The sequence below is a fragment of the Somniosus microcephalus genome, chromosome 15 (assembly GCF_052327205.1).
Source record: "Somniosus microcephalus isolate GS21.2 chromosome 15, FLI_Smic_1.0, whole genome shotgun sequence".
NCBI lineage: Eukaryota > Metazoa > Chordata > Chondrichthyes > Squaliformes > Somniosidae > Somniosus > Somniosus microcephalus.
The window spans coordinates 73,449,035-73,470,649 of NC_141001.1; the positions used below are offsets into that span (position 1 = coordinate 73,449,035).

The window sequence follows — 21,615 nt, forward strand, 5'->3', positions numbered from 1 at the left end:
TTAGTTCCTTACTTCCTGTCAATCACTCCGTTTCGTTCAACACACACACCAACCCTTTAGTCATGAGACTCTGATACTGTGGTGTCTGTATCCCCCTACATCCTACTTGATCCTGGCCATCACGTGGGACTACTGTCCTCTTAATTCCGGCTCAGGCTAGGCGTTTGGGACAGACCTCACCCTTGTCCATTTTAACCTCTTTGTGACTATTGACTTATTTCATTTACTCACGATTGTACAATCATTCATTCGTTTACTGAGGTTTCGCCGCCTCTCGGCTTAAAAGGATTTCCTGCCTCCCGGGTTAGGGGACTTACTGCCCCTGTCGGTTTATTTTTTCGGTCAGAAGGACTCGTCCTTCACCAAGTGTTAAAACAACCCGTTTAACTACTTCTTTTAAGAGCCGCACTTCGTGGGCCTACCAGATTTCTAAACCCCTGTTTTCCGGTACCGCAGTCCGGCAGTTTTAACCGCCTTCACTTAAAGGTGTCTTTTTATAGTTCTTTTTGTACGTCAATCTTACTTGACGTCTCGCCAGCGATTAACCTCTAATTTTACAGGTGGTAATTTAAACGTACACACCCGTCTTAGGTTATCGTTGTCTGAGAGTTTTGTTCAGATCGCGCGTCCCATCTGGGTCGCCAATTGATGTAAGCCCCCAAGGTGCGGACCAAGTGATATACAAGGTCGACATCACCGGCTTGTTGTAAGAAAGACAGACCAAATAATTGAAGTCACAACGGTTTATTCAGGCCTGGGGAGAACTTCTCATGTCCCTACGCGAGTCCAACTCCAACGAGCCTTTCAAAGATCCACATAGTTATACACATTTTGCCAGCCATACCTCCTCGGAGATCCAATCAATTAAAAAGTTTACACATTACTCACTATCCGGGAGTGGCTGTTTATACAGAGGTAACACATAGTACAAGTTTCATTTCCCTGAAAATGAGTCATGCCTGTCTTGCACCTGTAAGTTTCATTTTCCTCTGCATTTCTGCAAGTCAAGCATAGGTATGGTTAGTATATTTCATCCTCGAACATTCTGTGGCTTTGCCCGTTATAAACCTGCTTTTCTGTAGGTGAATCCCATCTTTCTTGCCCTTTTTATGTCCAATTTGTAATATCTTACTTCATGGTGTAACTGAGTCTTTAACGGCGTACTAAGTCATAATTAATGCTGAACAACCTCTCTGGCCCTGAAAAAACTCATTTTTAAGTGTGAAGTGTCATTGCAACATTCCATGATAAAAATTCCATAGATTTTTAAAATAATAAAAAATATATATTTTTTAAGTTTGTTTATGATATTTCAACTTCTACCTTAATCCCACTTGTATATCCCAATCTTTATTTTGCTTTCTGTAAAATTATTGAAAAGTGAATGATAATCATGGTTTTTACTTCCTGGTTTGCTGCCAGTGAGAATTCTTCAATCTGATTGGCTGCTCAGCCTGCTTGATGACTTCACTGTTCCTGGATGCCACAGATTTACTATAGATGGCGCCAGATTCAAAGTGCCATTGGAATAGGGGAAATCGATGCTCTGGAGCCTGCTAAATCTTTGTGGGCAGTTTTCTTCGAGGTCAGCGGTGCGCACCAGCCCTTCGCTGCTGACCGCAAAATCCGGGCCATTGTGTCCTAAAATGATATCATTTGTTTTCAAAATGAAGATTGTTATTTACATGTAGTGCTGAAATTACCGTCAGTCTCAGATTCATCCAGATTTTATACATGTGCACAGTTTATCTATGTTACAAAAATGGTTAAATGTGGCAAATCTACTCCATCTTGTATTCAAATCAGCTCTGAGGACATCCCCTTCATGTACAACTACACAGTGAATTTGAAAATATTTATCAACAGTGTGCATGTACTTATTGAGCAACCCTGTGCACTGCTGAAAAATATTTCATTTATTCATTTATTCTGTAAGGATGAAAACGTGAGTGAGAGCTCTAGTATTTTACTGTCACACACCTGTACGTTAACTTGATAAAATCACTCAACAATGAGCTTCTAATACAAGACTGCGCTTAGAGTTCAGCTGAGAAAATCCTCTTGACGTCACTTCTGTGGCCACACTACCCAGTATGTTACTGAGGTAATCTAATCTAATCAAATTTTTTCCTAGACGTTAAACAGATTCAGGTCTGGTTATTGCTTTAGAGGGGGATCCTCTGAGTCACTGAAACATTGCCTATGGATTTAGCACTTTATGAATATTCAACCCCTTATAACTCGGGCATTAATTTATTTTGTTTTTGTTGCTATTGACACACCCTTTTTTTAAAAAAAAAGGTGGGCCCTCTGCACTGTGCGTCATTGTTGCCCAAGAGAGCGGATGAACAATCTGCAAACCAGTCTCTGCCAAAGCTATGATGACATTGGCAGCACAGAGGGATGCTAGAATGGCCCAGGATAACACTTCTGATTATCCTTCTATCGCATTTGTTAAGAGCCTGATCTCCAGTAAGCATCTCTCCACAGTAGCACAATTAGAAGGATCACAGGAGGAAATTGCACCCTGACACTCTGTGATCCAGTGCATCACCACTCTGTTGAACTGTGCCACTGCACCAAAAAACGTAAGTTCTCTCTGAAGTTAGTAGATTGTGGAAGCTTTATAAACTGGTGAGTAACTAGGAACTAACGTTTACAACCAGTTTGCTAAAAAAAAACTCAAATGGTTTCATTGTATTACTGGCAGTAGCATAATTTGCTTATATTCAAAGGTATTAACTTAATTCTGTGAGCAAACAACACAGACCAATAGACCAAATTATCATGAGAGATGAGATTTACCCAGAGTGACAAACACTGTCCAAGTTCTCCAAGACCAATTTTCAAACAAAAGTTTAAATGCAGAGTTCAATACCGCTTATTGAATTAGGTTTAAGCTGCAGGATATCTGTGACTTTGCAGTTGGTGGGATACAATAATCTCTCCAACTCATTCTGTGTCCCTAGAAACCCCTAGGACCATCTCTCATTGTAGCTGTCTCAGTCTGTGTCCTGTTTTTAAGAAATCTATCTAATGTTAGTACTCTGAGAGCTCTACAATGCTTTGCATTGGCTGAGTCGCTCATTCACAGTATGACTTCTGAGTGTGGGATAACCTACTTGTACACCATGCTTAGGTTACTTACACATTTATTATTTCTTACTACATAAAATCTTCCATACAATTTACCATACCTCAGTAAAGACCTGTTCATTCTTTTCATTGCTTCTGTATTTTGTTCATTTTTTTTTATTGTGGTTTACTGGTGACCATTTCAAACTTCAATTTTTTTCCCCAAAATTGAAAGTGCCTGTGCAGCAAGAGGGTCATATGTCTTGCACTTTCTTTTTCTGGAAGATGCTGGCTCATAGAATCTTGCAGCACAGAAAGGTGTCATTCGGCCCGTCGTGCCTTCGAAAGAGCTGTCCAATTTAATCCCACACTTCTTCCTTATAACCCTGCAAATTAGTCCTTTTCAAGTACATTGCACAGAATTTATTATACAAAGCCTAAAAAAGAGTGGAGATTTTGTGAAAAGTAAACCAGTAACATAATACTATATGGATCCTCACTCGAGCAGGGAGAAGTGGGACAGACCAGGAGGAAGAGAGAGATGAATGGGCTGGATGGTGAGGAAGGGAATGAGAAAGAAAGGAACAGATTGCAAGAGAGGAAGTGAGGAGGAGAGAGAGAGACTAGGAGTAAGGAGAGGGACAGGCTAGAAGAGAGAATGGAACAGAAAGTAGGAATTAATTTCACATAACAAATGAGAATTTCCTTTCATTTCTTCAGTGAATTTTGGCAGCATTTACATTTGTTGGCATTGAGCAATATGTGGACTGTGGCTTTACTCCCTCTGTCCCCAGTGTGAACTCGTCAGTTGTCTGAAATAAAGTGAGAGCCCAACAGCTGTCAGTGTTGGCACGCAATTGATCCAAAACAATGTTGGCAGAACAAAAAACCATCACGTACAAACTCTCAAAATAACCTCTACACATGTGGTATAAATAATTGTACAAGCATCTCCTTCACAATCTGCTGTCATGTAAAAGGCAGGTTATCAAAGGACAAATGAAATTTTCCTGTTGAATTAACAATTATGAAACCAGCAAGCTATTCATGCCACAACCAGTGTTGTGGAGCTATAATCTCCACATAATTTGTTTCTTTCCCTTGGTTTTTAAATTGTGCCTCATACAGACTGCACAAATTATAAAATACTGCATTTTGTTCGAAAACAGTTTGAGCTCGGTTTCTGAAAATTTTGTTCCCCTGCTTGCCTGTACTTTGTGTTGCAGGTCAAGTTATACTATCAATTTCTACTTTTCTAAGAATACTAACAATTTGTTCAGCGTTATAGCTGTTGATGTTTTATTTTCTGATGAGCGGGAATAAGTGGGAGGAGTAAATGAAACATTTTCTGCTCCTCTGAATGGCCCTTTTCGGTTTCTTCCAAATAGATTCTATGTAAATATATGTATGTTGGAAATGCCATAATTTGATGAGCTGCTAAGTTTAATAGAGTTTAACTTAATCAACTAATGCTCAAACTCATCGTTCTTGAGGAGAAGTCCACATACTGTATATTTCTTTAACATGAAACACTTTAACACACATGGTGCAAAATGACTGTTCATTGGTTGTCATTCGTTTTTCAGGCTTATGTGGAACGTGTAAAATGATTGTATTGTTTCCTCAGAATTTTTCTAAGTATTAAATCCTTTAAATATTTTCAAAAAACAAAGTCATTATTTTAAGTACATCAAAGATTTACAAAATTGACCTGAAACAGGACAAAGAACTTTCCGCTGTATAAAATACTAAATAATTTTCATTCGTTCTGATTTTTGTCCGATTGTGCAAGTTAGTTCCTGTCCCTCTTTAGACGCCTTCTACTGCCATGTTGCATCATCCAATGACGGCAAGTAGCCAACCTATTTCCCAGTCTCTTGTTATCCCCCTGGTACGGCTCTCCTATTCGCTCCCTTAAGTCCAAGGGATGCAGACTCGAACAGATATGGCAGACAACTGGTTTAGCCACTCACCGCCAGATCTGGCTGGACCACATAAAGCATTATTGGGCTCTGCTCGCATCTGCCAAAATTGATCACTATTCCAGAATCATTCTGGAATGCAAAGATAAACCCTGGCTCCTATTCTCTACTGCTAACCGTCTTCTTAAATCCCTCTCCCCTGTCTCCTCCACCCTCACCTCCGATAACAAATGTGAGGAGCTCATGGACTTCTTTGTCTCTAAGATTGAGACCATCTATTCAGCTGCCTCTGCCACTTCCCTTCCTTCCCCTAGCCCATTGGGCCAAACTTCCTCTAAGGTTCCCCCCTGCCCTATCCCTGAACTCGCATCTTTCTCCAGTTTCTCTCCAATCTCCCCTCATGACCTCTCTGCACTCTTCTTGTCCATGAAACCCACTTCCTGCTCCTCGACCCTATTCCCACCAAGCTGCTGACCACCCAACTTCCTTTTTTGGCTCCCATGTTAGCTGATTCTGTTAATGGTTCTCTCTCCTCAGGTACTGTCCCCCTCTCCCTCAAATCTGCCGTCATCACCCCTCTCCTCAAAAACCAACCCTTGATCCCTCCGTCCTTGCAAACTACTGCCCCATCTCTAACCTCCCTTTCCTCTCCAACGCCTCTCCACCATCGTCCAGCTGGGTGGGACTGCACTCACCTGGTTCCATTCTTATTTATCTAATCGTAGCCAGAGAATTACCTGCAATGGCTTCTCTTCCCGCTCCCGCATTGTTACCTCTGGTATCCCCAAGGATCTGTCCTTGGCCCCTCCTATTTCTCATCTACATGTTGCCCCTTGGCGACATCATCTGAAAACAGAGCGTCAGTTTCCACATGTACTCTGATGACACCCAGCTCTACCTCACTACCTCTTCTCTCGACCCCTCCATGGTGTCTAAATTGTCAGACTGCTTATCCAACAAACAGTTCTGGATGAGCAAATATTTTCTCCAATTAAATATTAGGACGACCGAAGCCATTGTTTTCGGTCCCCGCCACCAACTCCGTGCCCTAGCCACTGACTCCATCCCTCTCCCTAGCATCTGTCTGAGGCTGAATCACACTGTTCGCAACCTTGGTGTCATATTTGACCCTGAAATGTGCTTCCGACCACATATCCGCAGCATAACAAAGACCACCTACTTCCACCTCCATAACATCACCCGTCTCCGCCCTTGTCTCAGCTCATCCGCTGCTGAAACCCTCATCCATGCCTTTGTTACCTCTAGACTTGATTATTCCAAAGCACTCCTGGCTGGCCTCCCACATTCCACCCTACATAAACTTGAGGTCATCCAAAACTCGGCTGCCCGTGTCCTAACTCGCACCAAGTCCCGTTCACCCATCTCCCCTGTGCTTGCTGACCTACATTGGCTCCCAGTTAAGCAATGCCTCGATTTCAAAATTCTCATCCTTGTTTTCAAATCCCTCCATGGCCTCGGCCCTTCCTATCTCTGTAATCTCCTTCAGTCGCACAACCCCCCGAGATATCTGCGTTCCTCTAATTCTGCCCTCTTGAGCATCCCTGATTATAATCGCTCAACCTTTGGTGACCGTGCCTTCTGTTGCCTAGGTCCTAAGCTCTGGAATTCCCTGCCTAAACCTGTCTGCCTCGCTACCTCCCTTTCCTCCTTTAAGACGCTTCTTAAAACCTAGCTCTTTGACCAAGCTTTTGGTCACCTGCCCGAATTTCTCCTTATGTGGCTCGGTGTCAAATTCTTTGTCTTAAAATACTCCTGTGCAGCGCCTTGGGATGTTTTACTACGTTAAAGGTGCTATATAAATATAAGTTGATGTTGTTCTTCTTCTTGTTGTTATTCTACCCCTTTTATTCTGCTATTCATCAGATGCTAGGAGGTGTTTGAAGGAACTTGTACATTGAAGAAGTGTCATGTAAGTCAGGCAGACAGTACTTCTACCAGAAACTGCATTCTGTAACTTAAAGGAACTGACTCCAAGGGACCCACGGAACAGTTCTCTCATTTTTAGCCATGGAAATTGTGGCATTCTGTTCTCCAATGGCCTTGATTGCCAGCAGTGGCCCTGTCAAAGTAAGCAAGGGAGAGTGATGCACAGAGCTTGCAAGTCTGTATTTTAGTGCTGTTCCCAAGGCTCTTTAGTATGAAAATATAAAATTGTCATTGAGTGCAATGTTAGCTGACTCACCCTTCCATTGTTTCTGTATTTGCTGCCTCAGCATGACAGCCAGGCGAAGGTCACCATGTGGAAAACACAAGTATGAACCAGTGTCCACCACTCTGTAACTGCACCACCGTACCAGTATCATTCAATCTTTTTAAAAAATGGTGGCCAACAATATACCTTTTTAAAATGTATTTATAATCTTAGCACTGGCAATGCCATTATTATATGTTTATAATTAGTTATTCATATATGTTACTGTTACTTACATATAGTGCTAAAGTTACCACGGTAACACTATACTGAAACTATCCATAGCAACGCCTTCCGGTTCTGTGGAAAACCCTGTTTGAATTTTAAAGTTGTTTTACTTAACTTTTTTTAAGCCTCTTGATGCCTTGGAGAAAAGGAGTTGTTTTTAAAACTTTATTTATTGATATAAATCTGTTTCTTTTTGGAACCTAATTATCCCCTCTCCAATACTAAAGCCTAGAAATCATTATTGGCGATATTAGTGGATGATCCTCTTCTGCCTGCTGTTTTAAATAATCTTTTTATTTGAAATAGGTTAACACTTCCGTTAAAATAGTGGGCAATAATATTGTACAAAAATGTTAAATGTTAGTCCATTAGTATTTTTATCCTTAACTTACATTGTGTCATGAACTGCCAAAACCAAATATAAAAATCCAAATCAACATTTGAAGGTCTAGTGGGGGAAAAAACAGTTCTATAAATAACCAGCATGAAATACAGAGATTATGGTAGCAAAAGAGGGACAAGATGGGGCCCGTGGTCCTATGTGTGAACTGGTTACAGACTCTGGATTATGTGGTACAGGTATTTCCTATCATCTACTGGAGAAAATAAAATTGAGTTTGTGTTTGAGATAAGCAAATATATCTTAAAGAGCCACTGCCTTGGTCATGGAGGGAGAGAGGACAACCACATGATGCTTTTGCATCAGTTACATTATTTATAGCACTGTAATGTGTTTTGCAATTACGGCATATTGGGTGGCAAACACAGGTAAAGACTTTGTCAAAACGCTTTCATAAAGATAGGACCTCTTTAATGGAATGTTCCTCCGATTTAAAATATGTAATGTGGATAAATGCGAGGTTATCCACTTTGGTGGCAAAAACAGGAAGGCAGATTATTATCTGAACGGCAATAGATTGGGAGAAGGGGAAGTGCAACGAGACCTGGGTGTCCTTTGCACCAGTCGCTGAAGGTAAGCATGCAAGTGCAGCAGGCGGTTAAGAAGGCAAATGGTATGTTGGCCTTCATAGCGAGAGGATTTGAGTACAGGAGCAAGGATGTCTTGCTGCAGTTGTACAGGGCCTTGGTGAGACCACACCTTGAGTATTGTGTGCAGTTTTGGTCGCCTTATTTGAGGAAGAATGTTCTTGCCATGGAGAGAGTGCAGCCAAGATTCACCAGACTGATACCTGGGATGGCAGGAATGACGTATGAAGAGAGATTGGGTCGATTGGGCTTGTATTCGCTAGCGTTTAGAAGAATGAGAGGGGCTCTCATTGAAACTTATAAAATTCTAACAGGACTAGACAGACTAGATGCAGGAAGGATGTTCTTGATGGCGGGGGAGTCCAGAACCAGGGATCACAGTCTAAGGATAAGGGGTAAGCCATTTAGGACTGAGATGAGGAGGAATTTCTTCACCCAGAGAGTGGTGAACCTGTGGAATTCTCTACCACAGAAGGCCGTTGAGGCCAATTCATTAAATATATTCAAGAAGGAGTTAGATATATTTCTTAAGGCTAAAGGGATATGGGGAGAAAGCAGGGACAGGGTACTGAACTTGCATGATCAGCCATGATCTCATTGAATGGCGGAGTAGGCTCGAGGGGCCGAATGGCCTATTCCTGCTCCTATCTTCTATGTTTCTATGTGAGATTTATATCGTTCCTCAGATCTTCTCATTTTTTTTCTTGTGTCTTTTGATTTTTCAGGTACTTGGTGCTAGAACATGTTTCTGGGGGAGAACTCTTCGATTATCTTGTGAAAAAAGGACGATTGACACCAAAGGAGGCCAGAAAGTTCTTCCGACAAATAATATCTGCGTTAGATTTCTGCCATAGCCATTCAATATGGTAAGCTTCAAACATTGCCACCACATTTAATCTGGAAAAAATGAACCTGCTAGTGTTTGAATGCAGTGTGCAGAATATTTGTTGCCAGACAACTGTTCAACAGTTGTTGAGAATGATCACATCAATCGGGGAACGGTTCTGTGTACATGTGGGCTCTTTACTATTGGGATGCTATTAAAATTTGATGAAAGTAATAATTTGAGAGAAATCTTTTGATACCATATGACTTTCATCTGAGTACATTCATTAACACCAGGAAGGGGATTCGTCTTGAGACTTGCATCAAAAATATGGTAATTAGTCAAATTCCCTCAGAGATGTTGAATTTGACTTTGGAAAGTTTCCTTATGGCTAAAAGAGTTTATTGCAACATCCAAAACTAAAGCCATATGTACATGGCAGGCAGTTGTAAATTAGCATTTTGCTGGAAGCTACAGCTATTAATTAGTAACACTGACCATGTCAAAGGTATTGAAGTATTTTCATAATTCTGATTTTAACACTCTGAACTGTTGTTAATTTCTTCAGCCAGCTATAATGCACAACAGTTCAAATCCAACTGCTCCACTTCAATCCCAGCCACTTTCTGTCCCAACACTAAGTGAAGCACAGTGCATTTGTTCTTTTACAGGTGGGTAGGTTGTTAGCGTCCACCATGCTAAAGGGGCAACAGTAGAGCCAAGTGCAGGTGATGGCAGGACACACTGAGTTCAAATCAGATCAGCCTAATCCAGAACAACTGGTGTCTTGCAGTGTGAGCAGGGCATTAGTGATGTAATAGTAGAGTACTGATTCACTATGGGCTTCTAGTAACTGTTTGGCAACTATTTCTTTAAACCATGGTTTACAATTCAGAAGTTAGATCCAAAGTTTGAAGCACAAACTTTACTTTTTTCAGCCTTGAACGTATTAAATAAATAAACTCCAAGCACCAATGGGATAATGAAACAATGGGATAATGCTGTGCGATAAGGAGGGTTGCAAGTCACGATGCTGTGATGAAAAGGTTTGGTTGAAAGAACAATGCTGCGCATTTGGAGAATAATGATTACCTTGCAGTGATTATAGGATGGTATTCTCATTTAATAAACTTATCTGAAGTCTAAACTGAGTTTATAGCTCAAGACCACACCTATATGGATGTTTTTTATTATTTACTGGAGTTAGTTTTGTCATTATATCAGAGGTGGTGTGCCCAATGCTATTGATGTGGACTGACGACCACAGTAAAAGATTAATAATTGTGATGCAATCTTGTGGGTTTAACAAGTAATAATCCATAGCTAATTACCAGAACAGTCAGTGCATATTATAAGCTGATAATGTTTGACTGATTTTTGAAGTCAACACACACAGCAAATAAATGACAAACGTCACTTTGAGTATGAGTTGTTAAAGGGGCCTATTATTGATGGGATAGTGGAACCTCGAACTCATTTTCCATTGAGTTGGACCTCCATATTAGCAGATGCCCAGATTGGTTTGAATTGTGATTTGAAAATATTCGGGAGTAGTATTGATGGAGCACTCTGCTCCAAGGGAGGCATGGAATGTTAGACAAATTGATAAAAAGAGCAAACATCAGACACCAGTTAGTTCCATTACCAGAAGCAGAGTGAAAAATATTAAAGGCTTCAGCAGTCATCGTCACCTCAATGAGCATCAAAAGAACTTGAAAAGAAGAGCTGAATACCTGCATGTTATTGATGGCCAATCCTACAAGTAAATATCTCTCTTTTCCACTTTATATCAAGTTGCCTGGAAAAGACTGCAGAGTTTAGTGGATAGATGTTTATTTGTAGACCATTGGAGAGAATTCCATACAGAATAACAGAGAGCTGCAAGACTGAAATCTAGTCGGGGAATTGAACGTAAGCTGCATCATGAGAGCAAACTCAAGCCCTTTGCAAACATCTGAGCCCTGTAAACTCAACCCTTATCTATTATTCTATATCCTGCGGGCTGCTTACTTTGGTTGTGATTTTATTACTGTAGTCTGTTTCTGAGTGTTGCTCATATTGATGAAAAAGAGCAGCATGCACAATGTCCCTGATGCATACGCTGCGAAATTTGGGGGTGTGGCGCCGACTGTTAAGGCCAGTTTTGCTGAAAAAATGGCGGCCGCCCGCTTCCAATGCGGAACATGGCAGCCGCCATTTTGGGGAAGTCGTTAGCGCTGCCATTGCCTGCGTTCAACTCCCACATGTAAATATGCAGGTTGTGACGTCAATCAGCTTGCAATGCCTGAATTGATGCATGACTGTAATTTTGGGCATCGCTGCTCTGGATACCGTCCTCTCCAAACCACGCACGGGAGAGCATACGTGCAGCAGTACTACAGAGACGCTACCAGTGCTTCTTAAAGGGACACACACATTTTTCAGAGAAGTTTTCTGATTTTAACTTTTGGACTTTTTTTTTACATTTTATTGGAATAGTGGCGGTGCAATGCATGTAACAAGTTGTTAAAGAGTGCAGGGAGTGCTGCTGGACATTTGCTGGAAAGCCTCTGAGAACACCACTTGTTCACAGTCCTGGGGGCTCTAGTTGCAGTCCCCCTTGGGCTGCAAATCACATGGAGATGAAGCAGAGGCAGCAAAGGAGACAAGCTGCTCACAGAGGGAAGAGGAAGAAGCAGAAGAGGAGGAAACAGAAAAGGAGGAAGCGGAAAGAAGGAGGCAACCCAAACAGCCCCTTTCTGGCCGGGATATCCGGGATAGAATCATCCGCCTGCGGGACCAGTGAACACAACACTAATTCCCCTTTCAACATTTGTCCCACACCTTACCTTCCCTCTGTTACTGACCATCACAGCATCCTCTTGGCCACAATGCTGAAATAATAGCCACCACAAAGCAAACGTTCCAATCCAATTTTATCCATAAATGAATCCAATATTACATTAAAAAAATCAACTAATCATCCGTGTGCATTCCATTAGTGACTGTCTTGCATGTGCCTTTGCCTATCCTAGTGATGTTACACAGTGCTACCCCAGTGGCTGTAGCATGGCTGGTGGAAGGCTGCTGACTTTAAGTGGGGAGACACTACAGAGGGCCTTGCAGGACGACCTCGAGGAGCTGGTAGCTGGGAATGTGAAATCGAGTGACAGTGTTTCTTCTTCTTCTTCTTCTTCACTCTCCTCTCCCTCTTCTTGGTCAACCACTGGCTGGGCAGGCTGGATTTCTTGGGTGTCTGAATTGAGGAAGGCACGAGGGTAGGGTTATGGTGAGGGGAGGGGGGTAAAGCAAGAGGTGCAGGCTTACACCACGTGTAGCTTGTAAGTCAGAGGAGATTGTGGGAGGAGGGGGAAGTGGGATGTGAGAAGGAGTATAACTTATGAGGATACCAGCACCTTGTATTCTTTCAGTCCCATGGCTGGCCAAGGGCTCAGCCATGTCCCTGCCAAGAACGCCAGCACCGTCTCCTCCGGGGGGTGAGGTGAAGCTAGGAATGTGAGGTGTGGTAGAGATTATTGGTAGGTGAGTGATGGAGGGGGTGGTGCATTGAGCAGTATGTGAGGCTAGTGGTGCAGTTGGTAGAAGACAGCTTTTGAAGATGCATTCCTTGACCTTGACCACTCATCTGAGCTCATGAAACCTCTTTGGGCTCTGGAGCCAGGTCCTGGGGGCGACACTGCAGGCAGTGACCACCTCGGCGATCTTGTCCCACATCCTTCTTTCTGGAGGGCCTCCTGGCCACCTGTGGGTTGAGGAACTCTCTTCTAGTATTGACCCCCTGCACAAAGCTTGAGTGCTGCGTCCGAGACCCTGGGTGCCATTTCTGTGGCCTGCTGAGCCATTTGTGTGAGTGCAGAAGCACTTTTACCATTTTTTATGTGCAAAAGGCAGTTCAGCTTTAAGGGTTAGAGACTGCCTTGAAAACTCACAGCCTAGCTTTAAGGAAATGCAGCGTCACTCCAGCGACACGACCTTGGGCCTCCTGCTAAGCGCACAACCTGCCAGCAGCACGATAGTCGCTGGGCTGTGCGCTAAAATCGTTTAAGTTAGTAGGCAGCACCAAACTGACGGGCTGATTGTGATTTCTGAACGAGCGCGGACATATCTCAGGTTGCGGTGCCCACACCTGTTTTCGAGCCTTATCGAATTTTGCAGCCATCAAGTCAAATTAAACCTGGTATATAGAGTAGAGCATTATTTTTTTACATTTTGTAAAATACACCTCAGTCAAAATGGAAATAGTGGTAAAAAGGCAAATCATGGTAAGAATTTAAAGTGAATTCAACATATCGTAGTAATTTTTAAAATAAAAGAAATTGTAATTTGTAATCTAATTTATGCATCAAAGTTAATGTGAAACTGATTATGATGCAAATATATTCAAATATAGGCAAAATTACTTGAGGTTAATTAGGCAGCAGGTTAAACAAGACAGTCTATCAACCATTAAGACAATGTCACTTTGGTATTTTTAACTAAAAGAAGAGCTGGAACAATATTAATGTTCTAATAACGTATTCTGTGAAAAACTCTTTGAAGTTTATGTGACATGTAGAAATGATCAATGAGATTTCAACCTTGTTACATTACTATAAAGAAACTCACCAACTGAAAAGATCCTGCTCAGTAGATGAATGGTGTTGTACAATATTGTTATCCCTTCAGTATAGTTCACTATTGACACTGGCAATTCTTGTTTTATTTCTCATTTGGCTACAACCTGACACTATTGTCAGCTAATGCGTTAATATTGAAGCTGAGTTTTCTAAGGTTATGCTCCATTGTTTTTGCAATCCATCAGCTCAGAGTAAAACTCCATTAAAGGAAAAGAAATAAAAGTAAGTCCAATAGTGCTCTGTGTTGATGCAGTTTGTTAGTGGTAGGGAGTGGATTAGCTTCCAATGTGGATATGAAGTCCCCAATTTCAGCCAGGTGTATTGAGGGAAGGCATCTTGTGTTTTTCCATGTAATTCAGATCTCACTTTGTGTCCATTCACCATGCATTTTAGCTACAGCTCCAAACCCGTCCATCTCCCTATTCAACCCTCTCTGGCCATTTCCTCCCCTGTCCTCCCCTCCCCCTCACCTAGCTATGCCTCCGATCATCTCTCACCTTTCAGGAACTTTACTCCCACCAATCCCTACCCTAACCCATGACTACTCCTCAGCCTTCCTTCTCATCTGCTGCCACCCAGTCGTGAATCTTCTTTGAACAAGCCCATGGCTACCCACTGTGCCTCTCACGGCCATTGCCCAATGTGGCCCTCATCGCTGTCTTCGTAAGAGGAGTAACTCCAACTGCCTCTTATACTGACTTTCTTCCCTAGCGCTCCCGTTGAGGGCTCACCAATTACCACCTTGTCCTGCTGTCCACACCTCCAACCCCTTTCAGCTATGCTGTTGGACTGACAATCACGAACACTCTCTGCAGTTCCCTCTAGAATGTCTGTGACATGAATCAGTCATTCATGAAAGAAAGACTTATGAAATAATACTGGGCGGCCTGCTGGTGGCGCTGTCCAGGGAGAGTATAAATACTCGGGCACGGGCCCAGCTTGCGCAGGACATTCTTAACAGGAACTAGTGAAGGACACAACTAGACCTCCATGTTGTAAAACTGTTGATTAAAGCTTTGTTTAACGCTTAGACCAAGTGCCTAGTAGTTTTCTTACATCAGTCTGCTCACTTGCAAACAAGACACTTGCTATCCAGGACCTTACTGTTGTTGATTTTTGATGAAAAAGGGGGCGTCTGACAGATGCCAGCTTGATGATACAAGGGAGAATCAGGCTGAATATAAAAAGTACAGAGGGCAAGTGAAAAATAATTGAGGGGTAAAAAGATAGTACGAGAATAGATTGGCAGCTAACGTAAAATGGAATCCAAAGGTCTTCTATAGGCATATTCACAGTAAAAGGATTGTCAGAGGAGCAGTGGGGCCGATTAGGGACCAAAATGGAGATCTAATGGTGGAGGCAGAAAGCATGGCTGAGGTACTGAATTACCTTGCATCGGTGTTTACCAAGGAAGAGGACTTTGCCAAAGCTATAATAAACAAAGTGGTTGTCAGGATACTGGATAAGATAAAAAATAGATAAAGTGGAGGTATTAGGATGGTTGGTGGTACTTAAAGTAGATAAGTCACCCAGTCCAGATGGGATGCATCCTAGGTTGCTGAGGGAAGTAAGGGTACAAATTGCGGATCTGACCATAACCTTCCAATTCTCCTTAGATACAGGGGTGGTGCCAAAGGACTGAAGGATCGCAAATGTTACACTCCCGTTCAAAAAATGGGAGAAGGATAAACCTGGCAATTACAGGCCAGTCAGTTTAACATTGGTGGGGGGGAAGCTTTTAGAAACAATAATCCGGGAGAAAATTAACAGGCACCTGGACAAGCATGGACTAATAAAGTACAACCAGCATGGATTTGTTAAGGGCAAATCGTGTTTGATTAACTTGATTGAGTTTTCTGATGAGGTAACAGAGCGGGTGCACTCCTGTCTTTGTTAAGCCTCTCTCTCTTTCCATATAACTCTCCTACCTATGTTCATAGTTGCCCCCTCGTTCTTGGCTGTTAATTATGGCCCCCATCTTCGATCCTTCAAGTCCAAGGGGCACAAACTTAAGCATACCTGGCACATAACTGGCTTAGCCATTCATCACCAGATCTGCCATGGCTACATTAAGCTCCACTGAGCCTCTGCTAGAACTATCCACTACTCTAGGATTATCCTGGAGGCCAAGATAACCCCAGGCTCCTTTTCTCTACTATCAACTGCCCCTTTAAACACCTGCCCCTGCCGCTTTCACCCTCATCTCTAACAGCAAGTGCAAGGAACTTGTGGATTTCTTCATCACTAAGATAGAGACAATGTGATCAGCGGCTCCTGCTGCTTCTCCCCTTCTATGTCCACCAAGCCAATCTCTACCCATTCTCTCACCAAACTCATATTGTCCATGAGGCCTACCTCCTGTTCCCTTAACCCCATTTCCACTAAATGATTGAACACCCAATTTTGCTCCCTAACCCCTCCTCCCATACCCCCAATGCTAATTGATACTGTAAATGGTTCCTTCTCCTCGGGCACTGTCCCCTCCCTTTCAAATTTGCCAACAACACTCCCTTGTCGACCCCTCTGTCCTAGCTAACTACCACCCCATCTCCAACCTCCCAAATCTGTTCTTATCTCTCCCCGTTTGATTCCTTCCATTCAGGTTTCTGTCCTCCCAACATCACTGAAATGGCCCTGACCAAAGTCATGGATGAGATTCTCTGTTACTGACCGTGTTGTATTATCTTTCCTTGCTTTTCCGCAGTTTCGGCATGATCATTCACACCATCCTCCTCCAATATGCTTCTCTATTGTTCAGCTCAGTGGGATTGCACTCACTTGGTTCCACTGTTAGCTATCCAGTTGTAGGCAGAGCATTTCTGGCAATACCTTCTCTTCACACTTCCACATCATCACCTCATGAGCTCTTAAGGATTCATCCTTGGCTAACTCCCCTTCTTCATCTACATGTTGCCTCCTGGCAACATCATTCACAGACATGGGGTCAACTTCTACATGTACGCGGATAACATCCAGCTCTACTTTTTCACCACTTCTCCCAGCCCCTCCACTGACCTTGACTCCAGCCTTTTGTGCATCCCTCTCTCCTTTAGCCCCACATGTGCATTCACTCGCTTCGGCCCATGTTCTGGAATTCCTTCCCTAAACCTCCTTAAACCCACCTCTTTGACCTAGCCTTTGACCACCCCTCTTAATTTCTGCTTTTGTATTTCCTTACGCCTCTGTGAAGCATTTTGGAATGTTTCTCCATATTAAACGTGCTATTTAAATACAGGATTTTGTAATTGTAATCATTGTTGTTGAAATTGTGATTACTGTAGGAGTAGTAGTAGTAGTAATCCACTCAAGAATACATTGCAGATAGTTGGGAACAGATCACCTTCCTGTCATCTCCATCAGAAACTGGTGGGTGTTGTGGGGAGACCTGAACAGAGGGTGACAGTGTAACATGGAGAGAAGAAAGCACTTAATGGACCAGAATTTGCGGTGAGTACGCCATCATACTGCCTTTGAAATGGACCGCAAATTCAGGATTTCCGCGTGCGCTTGCACTAAATCCCGAACTTGTGATCTGTCAAGTTCTCCGCTCCACTGTGGAAGTCCCAATTGCTGGCGCAGAATTGAGCTAATTGCCCACCAACTGCTCAACAGGTGCAGGGCCTGTTTGCATCAGCGTAAGGGGATACCTCAAAAGATCCAAAGCATTGTTTGGCATGTATTTAGATTATTTAGCTCACATAAAAGTGAAATTGTTAGTTTGTTTTGTCTACACATGTTATAGAAATCCTGATGTTGAAGCTTGATTCTGTCATTTCTTTGTCTGGGGCAATCTGAATTTAACTGATACTAAATCCCAAATAAAGAATGAAATGTTAAACCTAACTATATATTTATATCTTATTTCCTGACATTACGGTGCTGCTGTCATTGACCGTGCCCATTCTGAGAGTGTATTCAGCAGGTCAGGTGCCAGTCTGCCCCCCTCCTTTCTCCTCTGTTGCTTTATTCCCCCTTGTATTAGTTATTGTGTCCAACTTAATACTGTAACTTTATTTCCCTGTGTTCATATCCCATTGAATAATTAACTGTAAAAGCCTGATGCTCAGTCCCATATATCTGTCATGAGGAAACTCGGCACTTCCACTGATTGGAGCACCAGGCCCACGTGATCCCAGGTACGCTTCCGCACACGCTGCACCCCTGGGATCCGTGGGCCATTACGCTGCCCTTGAGTATGCAGCGTCAATGAGCAAGTTCACGAAGGAGGGTCCCCATCGGGTAAGTTCATATTCTGTTTAGATGCCGGTGGCGTACTCCATAGATACGCCAACGATCGCAAAATCTGCCCCGATATAAATGGAGTTAATCATCTCGACTTCATTGCATTGTCATCAATAATCGTTTTTTTATTTAGAGTTCTGGCTATGTTTTGGCAATATTCTCATCCTTGTTTTCAAATCCCTCCATGGCCTCACCCCTTCCTATCTCTGTAATCTCCTTCAGCCTCCCCCCCCCCCCCCCCGAGATATCTGCGCTCCTCTGATTCTGCCCTCTTGAGGATTCCTGATTAAAATCGCTTAACCATTGGTGGCCGTACCTTCTGTTGCCTAGGCCTTAAGCTCTGGAATTCCCTGCCTAAACCTGTCTGCCTCGCTACCGCTCTTTCCTCCTTTAAGACGCTCTTTAAAACCTACCTCTTTGACCAAGCTTTTGGTCACCTGCCCTAATTTATCCTCGTGGCTCAGTGTCAATTTTTTTGTCTTCTAATACTCCTGTGCAGCGCCTTGGGATGTTTTACTACATTAAAGGCGCTATATAAATACAAGTTGTTGTTATTAAAGAGAAAAAAACCAAAGTGTCAATTGTAGATTGTTGTATGCCATGTTCCATAACATAGGACAAGAACGGGACAATACATGTCACAGGCAAATCAAATTCAGGTATTAAACAGCATGAATGGCATAACTTACCATGCGTCACTGATTCAAACTGAAATTTAATTCAGTGGTAGACTAGATAGCGAAGTGGGTAAAACCACAACATTTTTTACTTCTGAGATCCAAAATCAAATCCAGCCTTTACTGTAGTGACGATATCTATCTCTCTCCCTGCTGACTGCTCAAGGGTTCTATTTAAGTTTTAATTCATACAGTGAATGCAGGCCCTAGTAGTTAGTGCACTATGGAGTAAATAAACTTATTTACAGTTCTTATTGCTGATGCATTTATAAATATTTTATATTATTTCCATAAATAAAATGTTTCACATCTGATGGAATAAATTACACACAGCTACTTTATCAGAAAGTTTTAATTAGATATAAATCTAAAATTGCACTTGGCTGACATCAGATAAAGATGTTGGGGTCGATTTTAACAATTAAAATAGCCATAGCGACTTGCCCCCATCAATCGCGCTGCCTTCTCACGGGTTGCAATTTTAACCTGCTCTTTTGAGCAGGTGAGAGGGACGGCTACCAGAAGGCAGCAGAGTCCTTCTTTAAATATGTAAATTGGGCTCTGATGATGTCAACAAGGCCTGACTGCAATTTTAACCTGAGGCTTGCCCGCCAGGCCAACTTGGCAGTAAGAAGGAGCAGGGCCATAAGAGGCCTAGAAAGGTGAGTGACATTTTTTTTAAAATTTGTTTTCTTGTAGGCCAGAAGGAGTAGAAGTGCCCCTCCAGGTCCCACAAAGAAACCTTGGCGTTGGTGCCAAAAAGTTTCATGTAACATAAACCCTGCAGTTATAGTGTAAACGCAACCTGAATCTGGACTTAATACTGGAATGAAGCACAAATCGACTCACTGACGGAGGCAGTCTTGCTCTACTTTAGGGTCAGTTCAGGCCTTAATATCTAGTTTGCAGTACACAGCGTCGGCGGGAATCTCGAGCGGCAGAGCGGGGCTATAAAAGGCCCCAGAGACCAGGTAAGGCCTCACAGCGTCGGCGGGAATCTCGAGCGGCAGAGCGGGGCTATAAAAGGCCCCAGAGACCAGGTAAGGCCTCACAGCGTCGGCGGGAATCTCGAGCGGCAGAGCGGGGCTATAAAAGGCCCCAGAGACCAGGTAAGGCCTCACAGCGTCGGCGGGAATCTCGAGCGGCAGAGCGGGGCTATAAAAGGCCCCAGAGACCAGGTAAGGCCTCACAGCGTCGGCGGGAATCTCGAGCGGCAGAGCGGGGCTATAAAAGGCCCCAGAGACCAGGTAAGGCCTCACAGCATCGGCGGGAATCTCGAGCGGCAGAGCGGGGCTATAAAAGGCCGCAGAGACCAGGTAAGGCCTCACAGCGTCGGCGGGAATCTCGAGTGGCAGAGCGGGGCTATAAAAGGCCCCAGAGACCAGGTAAGGCCTCACAGCATCGGCGGGAATCTCGAGCGGCAGAGCGGGGCTATAAAAGGCCCCAGAGACCAGGTAAGGCCTACCAGTCTCCGAACTCGGAACTCGGAGGGAAGGAGAGAGGTAAAAAGTAATCCAAGTGTGACATCACCAGAAAGCGGGTAAGTGATTGGTTGGTAAGTATTTCTCTCTTTTTTAAGCTTAAACTCTGTGGTTTATAGTTTCTAAGGTGCGATATTCATCTAGAATCGGAGCAGAGGGTATTTAAAAATAATATTAATAAATTTAATTAATTACATAGAATGGGAGATCAGGTGATGTGTTGCTGCTGCAATATGTGGGAGCTGGTGGACACCATTGATGCTCACAGTGATCACTTTTGCAGTAAGTGTTGGCTGCTCGAGGAATTCCGGCTCCGTGTTGAAGAGCTGGAGTCCGAGCTTCAAACACTGAGACACATCAGGGAGGGGGAGAGTTACCTGGACTCTGTGTATCAGGAGGTAGTCACACCAATTAGATTAATTAATTCAGATGTAGTCCGTGGCCAGGGTCAGGATGGTGTGACTAGAAGTGAGGCAGTTACGGGGATCCAGGAGGTAGTGTTGGAGGAGCCACAGCCCTTGCTCTTGTCCAACAGGTTTGAGGCTCTTACTCCCTGTGAGGATGTGAGGATGGGAACAGGGACTGCGGGGAGGATGAGCAACCTGGCCACAGCACCGTGGAGCGGGGGGCCATTCAAGTGGGGGGGGAGTTAAAAGAAATGTTGTAGTGGTAGGGGATAGTATCGTTAGGGGGATAGATAGAGTTCTTTGCAGCCGAGAGCGAGAGTCCCGAAGGCTGTGTTGCCTGCCCGGTGCCAGGGTTAAGGACATCTCCTCTGGGCTGGAGAGAAACTTGGAGTGGGAGGGGGAGGATCCAGTTGTCGTGGTTTATGTTGGTACCAACGACATAGATAGGACAAGGAAGGAGGTTCTGCTGAGGGAGTTTGAGCAGCTAGGGGCCAAATTAAAAAGCAGAACCACAAGGGTAATAATCTCTGGATTACTACCTGAGCCACGTGCAAATTTGGCTAAGGTAAATAAAATTAGAGAGTTAAATGCGTAGCTCAAAGACTGGTGTGGGAGAAATGGGTTTTGCTTCCTGGGACACTGGCATCAGTACTGGGATAGGAGAGAGCTGTTCCGTTGGGACGGACTTCACTTGGCCAGTGCTGGGACTAGAATCCTGGCGAATCGAATAACTAGGGCTGTAGAGAGGGCTTTAAACTAATTAGTGGGGGGGAGGTTTTAAGAGAGCGAAAAATAAAAATGACAGCGGAGAAGGCAATAGAGCAAGGTAGCAGTGGGGGAATTAAAAACCAGAGCGTGTCAGGAAGGGACAGAATGTACAATGATAAAGGTAAAGTAGTAAAAGGGGTAAAAGCAGGAATAAATTGTCAGAAAACATATTTG

General features: G+C 43.4%; 1 protein-coding gene across 10 annotated transcripts in view; it reads left to right on the forward strand.

Annotated features, from left to right (window-relative positions):
- Positions 1-21,615, forward strand: part of LOC147107033 (serine/threonine-protein kinase BRSK2) — a 1,115,513-nt gene that overhangs the window by 666,111 nt on the left and 427,787 nt on the right. For 8 of the 10 annotated variants that reach the window (XM_086008028.1, XM_086008027.1, XM_086008038.1 and 5 more), the window contains exon 4: positions 9,150-9,290. In XM_086008028.1, coding sequence (XP_085864154.1) covers positions 9,150-9,290 — 141 coding nt within the window. The other 2 variants (XM_086008032.1, XM_086008036.1) reach the window with 2 other exon arrangements.